The 9676-nt window shown below is 40.0% G+C and overlaps 1 protein-coding gene across 2 annotated transcripts; it reads left to right on the forward strand.

Annotated features, from left to right (window-relative positions):
- The first annotated feature begins 1261 nt into the window (after window positions 1-1261).
- On the forward strand, window positions 1262-9511 carry msh6 (mutS homolog 6 (E. coli)). 2 transcript variants are annotated; one of them, XM_060871967.1, is made up of 10 exons: window positions 1262-1587; window positions 1959-2161; window positions 2248-2423; window positions 4273-6817; window positions 7425-7714; window positions 8006-8123; window positions 8238-8327; window positions 8435-8589; window positions 9035-9237; window positions 9333-9511. In XM_060871967.1, the coding sequence occupies exons 1-10, from the start codon at window positions 1346-1348 to the stop codon at window positions 9415-9417; spliced, it is 4107 nt and encodes a 1368-aa protein (XP_060727950.1). In that variant the 5' UTR covers window positions 1262-1345; the 3' UTR covers window positions 9418-9511. The 2 variants fall into 2 exon arrangements, with proteins under 2 accessions (XP_060727950.1, XP_060727951.1); XM_060871968.1 differs by having other exon boundaries at window positions 1262-1530.
- The last annotated feature ends 165 nt before the right edge of the window (window positions 9512-9676 follow it).

The raw sequence follows: 9676 nt of genomic DNA on the forward strand, positions 1-9676 counted from the left end.
TGACCCGAAGGTAGTTCGGATAAGCGGTAGAAAATTAATGAATGAAGAAACCTTGGTTTATGCCATCACTATGTTCACTCCAGTGACTGAATGTAGTGAGCAGTCACTCCCATTGTGCATTTTTGAAGACTTTTTTTGTTGAAATGCCATCTTGATCAAATTGGAGCCTGGGATGGCATAGTAGAGACAGCTGTACAGGAAGTGGGTTTGCCTCTTAACTTCCCACGCTAGTGATGAACACTCCTATGTGAGTGTGAATGTTAAAACCTAAATTGAAATTTAAGATGGAATTTATTGGTTGAATGAAAGAATAAAAATGAAAAAATGGCTCAAAGTGGCAAGTGCACTATTATTAAGTAATGTGAAAAAATGTAACGTGTAGGTGACACTGTGCATAATAGCTAATGTAAGCTAATGTAAAGAAAATATACTGTTATACAGCAGTCAACATTTATACTCAATGCAATCTAGTTTTTGGGGAAAAATCACTGCTCACTACATCTGAATGATAAAGTGCTTATGTTCATTGTGTCACTTTGCAATTCCCTGCTAAGGGCCTTGTTACAATTCAATTCAATTCAAACATAGAACAAAAGGTTATTATAAAGAATAATATAAATTCAAGATTAATATTAGATATATTTAAATGTGTTTGTATTTATCCCCAATGAGCAAGTCTGAGGTGACTCAGGTGACTGTAGTAAGGAGGAAAAACTTCCTTAGATGGTGAAGGAAGAAACCTTGAGAAGAACCAGACTCAAAGGGGAACCTCATCCTCATATGGGTGACACCAGAGGGTGTGATTATAAATATACAGTCTGATAAATGTTGTATTGATGCAAAAGACATTTACATTTAGCAGACACTCTTATCCAGAGTGACTTACATTTTTATTTCAGTTTATACACCTGAGCAATTGAGGGTTAAGGGCCTTGCTCAGGGGCCCAGCAGTGGCAACTTGGTAGACCTGGAATTCAAACCCATGACCTTCCGATCAGTAGTCGAACACCACTGAGCTACCACATCCCACTCACCACATGGAGTTGGCATCTCCTCTTTAGTATCTCAGAGTCTAACCATGTTACACCGTTTTACAGCAGAACAAAATGGCTTCAGAACTGTCAAGAACTTCAGATCGGTGTTGGAAAATCCATGCAGGTTTAAGTCACTCTGATCTCTAATCTGATAATGACATCCATTCCTGAAATCCGTGCCTGGATTTCAACAGTCTCATGAACAGCATAGGCCCCGCCCACTTCCTCCTTGCACTTTCCCGCGAATACTCTGCACAGCTTGTGTGCGCGTGAAGCAGCTTAGCATAGCTTAGCTCACCTGCAAAACAATAATGGCAAAGCAAAGCTCCATTTTTAATTTCTTTACAAAGTCGCCGCCAGCTGTCGCGAAAACAAAATCGAATCCGTCTCCAGCCGAAGCAGATTTGCCTTCAGTTTCCAAATCCAGCAGTTTCCCAAAGGAAGCAGCTAAACAAGCAGCTCAGAGCAGTAAGAAGTCTGTGGGGAACTCCAGCAGGTCTGTGCCTAAAGTCGGCCATGTCAACACTGTGGGACAAACAGACACAAAACTGAGGTGTGGAGAAAATAAACTGACTAAAAGTTCAGTGTAGAAAATGCATGAAACAGCTATCTGGGTTACATGTCCAGGCTAAGAGCTTAAACATGCCTAGCTAGCTCAGCTATCATAAGTAAAAAGTGCCAAAAAACATTGGGTTTTGTTAGTTGTTTGCTATTGACATCATATTGTCATTTGGTCTTCTTGGGTCAATTTGCACTTATTTATGTTCCATTTCCAGAAAATGAGAATTTCTTTAGGATTCTGGATTAATGATGACTGACACCAAACTTACCATGTGCAAACTTTCACTGTTTTGTAATGTAATTTATGGGGCAAGTTTACAAATCTTTTGAGGAAAATTTATCCTTGTTTGCTAACTTTTCCAGCTCATCATTCTCTTTTCATGCTGGTGATCTGGTATGGGCGAAACTAGAAGGGCATCCATGGTGGCCCTGCATGATGGTGCCCCAGCCATTGACAGGCCAGCAGATGAGGGGTAGGGGCCAGGATCAGAGAGTTCATGTCCATTTTTTTGATGAGCCGGCAACCAGAGGCTGGGTCAGAACAAAATATGTTAGAGAATATAAAGGTGAGCTGAGGTTGCATGGCATCTGGAGCTATATTGGCATTCATTTTGCGATCCAGGAGTGAATGCATTTTGGTTGTGCTTAACAGGATCCGACAGTGCTGACGCCAAAGTGGGCGGTTTGTTCTACAGTGGCAAGCCTGTGATTCGCAAGGCTCTGGAATTGGCAGACCGTGTGCTGCAGGACAGTCCTGACCAGAGACTTAAGATGCCTATCTGTATGGATGCCTCTGATGAGGAAGCGGAGGATGAAGAAATGATGGAGGTAAAAAGCAATGTTAAGTTTATATTTCTAGCATAATTTTTTAAAAATGATTTGTTCTTTGTGTTTTTAAATTAATACATGAATTATTATGAATTTTGTATTAATTTAATATGGTAACTGTTGGAGTGTAATTTGGGTTTGTAATGTTAATGCTATCAGATCTGCCAAAGTCAAACATACAGAAAAAATCATGGGAAAAAATTAAGATGCCCCATGAAAGCGTCTTTTTTAATTTTATTTATTTTTTTTAATACTTAAATTTGATCTTTGTTGTAACAATATTGGAAGATAAGCTATACCTTTATTTGTCCCCCGCTGGAGAAATTTCTGTTACAGCAGCAAAGAAAAATGTGCAGATATAAAGTTGAAACATAGTACAAAGTACAAATATATACAGTACAGTGTATAAATACAAAAGAACCTGAACACACACTCCGCCCATATTGACAAGACATGCCCCTTTCTGCTCATTGGCTACACGTTAGTTTTGTATTTGTTTTATTTGGCGGCCCAACACAGTTTTTTGAAGCATTTCTCAAACAACGGAGACCCTACCTTTAAAGAAGCCTCCACAAACCCTAAAATATCATCACAGGACCTACAGCAAGCTCTTGCTACAGTTGATGTCAAAGTGCATGAATCTACAATCAGAAAGAGACTGTACAACTTTAATTATCCTGGGAGGTGTACAAGGAGGAAATCTTTACAGTCTAAGAAAAACATGAGGGCAAGACTGAAGTTCTCTATTGAGATCCTTTGGGGTGATTTGAAATGGACTGTGCGTGCAAGCATTGAGGAGTCTGGGAAAATTTCTTTGTATTGATGTCAAAAACTCGTAAATGCCTACAAGAAACATCAAGACATTTTCCCAAAACATCTGCGTTTTTCCCATAAATCTAACAAAATGCATTTACTCCTGTAGAATAACATTAGCTGGTTTGTTTTGAGAGATATCTGCCTTAAGGAAGCGACAAACGGGAACTCCTTGTCTAACATAGAACGATGACCACAAATCTTATGATAGACAAGATTAAATAAGTTACCGTTTGCTTTCATGATATGATAGACAGCATGTTATAAAGGTATCTTACCTTCAGCACAGAAGCTTTACAAATGTAGTCCACTTCCACAGTCCAGCTCACCCAACGAACAGTTTTTAGTTTGTACTAAGAACAGGGCCAATGTTTGGGGGTATATATTTCAATGTTTTTTTAGGTTGCCGGTTACTACTATAAGTAATTAGTTAATAGGTGAATTGTACTCATTATTATATAATATAACCTGTTGACTAACTTGATAGGTAAGTGGTAGACTATTTGCAAGGGTAGTATTTTACCACTTAGCAAAATCAATTTGTACAGTGTAGGGCGTCCTAACTTTTTCCTCAGTTTAAATACTCTTTCCTCAGTTGAATTGTTGATTTTCTTTTGTTTAATAAGTGACAACAAACTGATTCTTTTAAAAAGAGTTTAAAAAGCGATTACATCACTTTCATCTACAGGTACAAATTAAAACTAGATCAGAAATGGACATGTTGCAGTTTCTTAATAAACAACTGTATATTTAAAGGGGTGTTCTAATTTTTTTTACGTGACTATATATATATAGCTTTGGCATATTCTGAAAAAATTTGTTTTTATTTTATTATTATTAACCATTTCCTCATGCTTTTGAAGGGTAGCAGTAATGCCTCGGTTTACTGTATGTCTTGACCTAGAATTTATATTTCTTTTATATGGTTTTGCTTTTATTTTACTGTAAGGCAGGACATTCTTGCCCACTTTACATTATTATTGTATGGGGTGGACTCTGGATTTTGTATTCTTATGTGAAATCACATTTTTTGTAGGCTGAAAAATCAACACTATCAGATGATGAACTGTCAGAAGAAGAGGTTCAGATGGCGAAGCCTAGCAGGCGCTCATTACGTCCTGCAGCAGAGCATGCTCAGAAACCCAAACGGCGGCGTATTGTGGTGGCCTCTGATAGTGAGGGCTCTGGTGAGGAGTTCAAGCCAGATCAGGCAGAAACCAGTAGTGAGGATGAGGATGAAGATGGGGTTGTCAGTGATGTGGAGGAAAATGCACCTGAATCTGAACCGGATAGTCCTGTGAAACCTGTAAAACGGAAGCGTGTATCAGAGAAAACTGCTAAAACAAAAAATACGCCTGTGCACTCAGAGATTCACAAGAGCAATCCGGTGATTCTTGCAGCTGACACAAAGTCACGTCTGTCTGCTTTTTCTGCCCCCGACAGCTTTGAGAGTCAGGGCAATGCTGCAGGAAACCTGGATGCGACTGGTGTGTGGGACCATGAAAAATTGGACTGGCTGCAGGATGGCAAGCGAAAGGATGCTCAGAGAAAGCGTCAGTCAGATAAAAACTATGATCCAACCACTTTATATGTGCCTGAAGACTTTCTTAACAGGGTTACACCTGGTATGCGTCGGTGGTGGCAGCTCAAGTCAGAGATGTTTGATACTGTTCTTTTCTATAAAGTTGGCAAATTTTATGAGCTCTACCACATGGATGCTGTGATTGGTGTCAATGAGTTGGGGCTTACTTTCATGAAAGGCACCTGGGCACATTCTGGTTTCCCTGAGATAGGTTTTGGCCGTTTCTCTGATGTGCTTGTACAAAAAGGTTACAAGGTGGCACGTGTAGAACAGACTGAGACCCCTGAAATGATGGAAGCACGATGCAAGGCTATGGCGCGTCCCACTAAATTTGATCGTGTAGTTCGGAGAGAGGTATGCAGAGTAATCACCCGTGGCACTCAGACGTATAGTGTGCTTGATGGTGCCCCATCTGAGGCAGAGAGCAAGTACCTGTTGAGTGTGAAAGAAAAGAATCAGGAGGAAAATTTAGGCCAATGCCATGTATATGGGGTCAGCTTCATTGACAGCTCTGTGGGTCGTTTTTATGTAGGCCAGTTCCAAGATGACCGCCACTGTTCCCGTCTGCGTACCTTACTGGCACATTACGTGCCAGCACAAGTGCTAATTGAGAAGGGTAACTTGTCAGCTGAGACACAGAAGATCTTTAAGACCTCTCTTTCCTCTGCAATGCATGAGAGTCTTAATGCTGGCTCACAATTCTGGGATGCCCAAAAAACCCTAAAAACCTTGGCAGATGAAGACTACTTTAAAGAAAGTAGAGAAGAGGGTGGTTCTTCAGGATCAGATCTCCCCAAGGTTTTAAAAGCAATGACTTCAGAAAGTGACTCTCTAGGTCTTACTCCTAAAGAAGGATATGAACTTGCTCTCTCTGCACTTGGGGGATGCATATTCTATCTTAAAAAATGTCTGGTGGATCATGAGCTTCTTTCTATGGCTAACTTCCAGGAATATGTTCCAGTAGATGTAGAGATACAACAGTCAGAGAATGAATCAAATTTCTTTGCCCAAACGCACCAGCGCATGGTTCTGGATGGAGTGACACTGGCCAACCTTGAGATTCTCCAGAATAGTTCTACTGGAGGTACAGAAGGTACTCTGATTGAACAGTTGGACACCTGCTGTACTCCTTTTGGTAAGAGGCTATTAAAACAGTGGCTCTGTGGTCCCCTCTGTAATCCAGCCTCAATTAATGATCGGTTAAATGCTCTGGAAGACCTAATGGCTGTACCAGCTCAAGCTACTGAGGTTACAGAACTCCTGAAGAAACTTCCAGACCTTGAGAGGTTACTCAGTAAAATCCATAGTATGGGTACTCCTCTGAAGGGAAAAGACCACCCAGACAGCAGAGCAGTTCTTTATGAGGAGACTGTCTATAGCAAACGCAAGATTGCTGACTTCCTTTCAACGCTGGAAGGGTTCAAATCTATGCAGGAAATAGTGTCGGTTATGGAGTCCATCTCTGTAGGCTTCAAATCTAAATTGCTCCGGCAAATAGTGATCCTAAAAACAACAGGTGACGAGGGGTTGTTTCCTGATCTTAGACCTGAGCTAAAGCGCTGGGACACAGCTTTTGACCATCAAAAAGCACGTACAACTGGTGTGATTACACCCAAGGCTGGCTTTGACCCAGAGTATGATCAGGCTCTGAATGGGATCAAAGAATGTGAGGGAAATCTGCAAGACTACTTAGTTCGTCAGAAGAAGAGACTTGGCTGCAAGAATCTATCTTACTGGGGCACGGGACGGAACCGTTATCAAATGGAGGTTCCAGACAGTGTTTCTGAGAGGAGCATACCAGAGGAATTTGAGGTGCGGTCCACAAAGAAAGGCTGGAAAAGATACTCAACAAAAGAGATTGAGCATATGTTCTCAGAGCTGCAGGGCTGGGAGGACAAAAGGGATGCGTCACTGAAAGATTGCATGAGAAAACTGTTTTACAACTTTGATAAAAACTACAGAGACTGGCAGACTGCAGTGGAGTGCATGTCAGTTCTTGGTAAGGAGAAAAATAATTTGTTTAAAACTTTTCCCCCATTTTAGCATTATATAATTGCTCTTAAAAATGCTGACTGTAAAAATAGAAGATATTGCTGTGATATATTTCAAAATATGAGATGGGGAATCAAATCAAAGAAGGAAGGCTTTATTGTCTTCTAAAGCAGTGTGATGTAGCCGTTTTAACAGTGAATGAGTTCATGGTAAGATGTAAGCTCACTAACTAAAGTCTAAAATGTATGTAATGTGTGCGTTATGCATTTTAATGAACGTGGTTACCTAGATTTCCTGTAAATTCACTTTTCTAAGAAAATTGTTCATAAAACTGAATGTAGAATCAGAATTAACGTCAAACTTAAACATGCTTTAGTTAAATTCATGTTTTACCATCTTCTGGTTTAAGTCATGGTTAGGAGTCATTTAGTAAGTTATCTATTATTAAAATCTAATTCTTTAAATATTTAAATCTTTAATTATTTACTTTATTCTTTTAATTCTCTTTTTTGGACAATAAAACCAAATATATTAAATAGGACTATTACATTTTTGTTAAAAAGCTTTTCACAATCCAAGTGCAATAGTGATTTATAGTGTCTGTGCTTTTGCAGATGTGCTGTTGAGTTTGTCCCGATACAGCCAGAGTGGGAATGGGCCGATGGCAAAACCAAACATTGTTCTGCCAGGAAGTAGCCCACATTGTTCCCCTTTCCTGGACCTAAGAGGTTCCCGGCACCCCTGTGTAACCAAAACCTATTTTGGTGATGACTTTATTCCGAATGACATCTGTATTGGTTGTCCTAGCAGTGAGGAAGAGGGGAGCGAAAACAAGAAGGCACTAGCCCCATGTGTACTTGTTACAGGGCCAAACATGGGAGGCAAGTCAACCCTAATGAGGCAGGTGAGTTTATTCTTGTGGACTGTTTGGGGCACAATTCTAATTGGTAAATATTTTAGTGTCAAATTTGCACTGATAGATTTGTTTTATTGTAGAGTACTAGTTTTGGGGCTGTGGGAAGGATATTGGTTTAAGTAAATGCTACTTAAATGCTACTTTCTTTTTCCCCAGTAACTTTTTAAACCTCAAATTGGACAGAGTTTCTATTAGTATAGGGGAAAGGGTTGCTGTATAGCTTAATGTTATTTGCCTTTTTGACAACAGAAATGTAGTCCTATGCATTTTTTGCTGTAGTGTGGCCTGATTGTGATCTTGGCACAGTTGGGCTGCTATGTGCCCGCTGAAAGCCTGTGTCTAACCCCAGTGGACCGAGTATTCACTCGCCTCGGTGCCTCAGATCGGATCATGTCTGGTGAGTTGCCTGATATTTCTTATGCAGTGCAACTTGGACTGTTTAAGGTTCAATACGAAGAGCGAGATCACCTGACAGTCTGGATGTTCATGTTTACCTTTTGTCTCTAATTAGGTGAGAGTACTTTTTTTGTGGAGCTTAGTGAAACAGCCAGTATCCTCTTACATGGGACCACTCATTCACTTGTTCTTCTTGATGAACTGGGTAACACTTTTATGCTGTTTTTAACATATCCTTAGTGTGTTTTTGTCTTTAAATCCTGAAAAACACCTAACTACCCTTTATTCCACATTTAATTTGACTAACTATAGGCAGGGGTACAGCCACCTATGATGGCACAGCCATAGCAAGTGCAGTGGTGAAGGAACTTTCACAGAGGATCTGCTGCCGAACTCTGTTCTCCACCCACTACCACTCGCTGGTAGAAGACTATGCTCAGGACTCTGCTGTTAAACTTGGTCATATGGTGAGTCTTATTTTTTCTTTTATTTTTTTTTAGCACAGAATGAGATTGATCACATGATTCATCTGTTTAGTTGAACAACAATTTCACATTGATCATACCACATAACGAAAGCTCAATTTAGTTAAGCACATTAAAAACAACTGCTCAACCACTATTTTTCTGTTGATTTTTTTTTTATGAAGGTGCATTGTATTTGTATTTTTTTTTTAACTTACAGGTGAACCACGCAACATCATGCTAGTTGATAAGTTTTGCAGCTTTCATTAACATTTGTCTTATTACAGAGGGTAAAAAAAAATGCATCTGTACACCAGGTACATTCGTCAAGAAAGGGAAACGTAAAGCTACCCCTTGTATATCTTGGATATACTGACTGATGATGACTGAGGCTTAAATTCAGTTGTGGTTTTTAGACTTGTAATACATCGATCACATTTGCACTCAGGCCTGCATGGTGGAGAACGAATGCGACGAGGATCCTAGCCAAGAGACCATCACTTTCCTGTACAAGTTCATCAGTGGTGCTTGTCCCAAGAGCTACGGATTTAATGCTGCCCGCCTTGCTGCTATCCCTGAAGAGGTGATTCAGTCTGGACATTGTAAAGCCCGTGAGTTTGAGAGGAGCACCTTGGCTCTGAGGATCTTCAAGTGAGAAACACTTTATTTTATTTTAACAGTTAGTATTAAAACAGGCTTTCTAGTATGAAATGTGAGATTTACACTTATTTATATTCTCTCTTTAGGAAAGTGTGTTCATTTGCAGAAGATCCCTCAGCCAGCTATGAACAGCTTGCCAGACTTGTTCAGCTGACTGGCAACCTGTACTAGAAGACTGTTGTACTCTGTATAAAATGGCTGTCTTCAACTGGAAAGTATTTTCACTAATATTGCCATGCTAATAAAGTTTACTCTCAAAAATGCACTCTTTGTCACTAGGAAACTAGACCTTTCATTGTTTCCAACATCTACATAATGATGAATTACGTCTAGCTGTCATGGAACATGCAATCAATTCAGGCTGTAAGAACCCAATGACCACATGCCCTTGTAGGAAAAAGCTGGGGTGGGGAATTTTCTCTAGGTCTTT

This window comes from Tachysurus vachellii, chromosome 6 (genome assembly GCF_030014155.1).
Source record: "Tachysurus vachellii isolate PV-2020 chromosome 6, HZAU_Pvac_v1, whole genome shotgun sequence".
Classification (NCBI taxonomy): Eukaryota; Metazoa; Chordata; class Actinopteri; order Siluriformes; family Bagridae; genus Tachysurus; species Tachysurus vachellii.

Bases quoted from the DNA above. Each gene is read 5' to 3' on its own strand.
- msh6 (XM_060871967.1), top strand. From the start codon at position 1,346: ATGGCAAAGCAAAGCTCCATTTTTAATTTCTTTACAAAGTCGCCGCCA. The intron at 7,715-8,005 runs GTGAGTTTATTC...TTTTTGCTGTAG, and splicing joins AGTCAACCCTAATGAGGCAG to TGTGGCCTGATTGTGATCTT. The intron at 8,328-8,434 runs GTAACACTTTTA...GACTAACTATAG, and splicing joins TGTTCTTCTTGATGAACTGG to GCAGGGGTACAGCCACCTAT.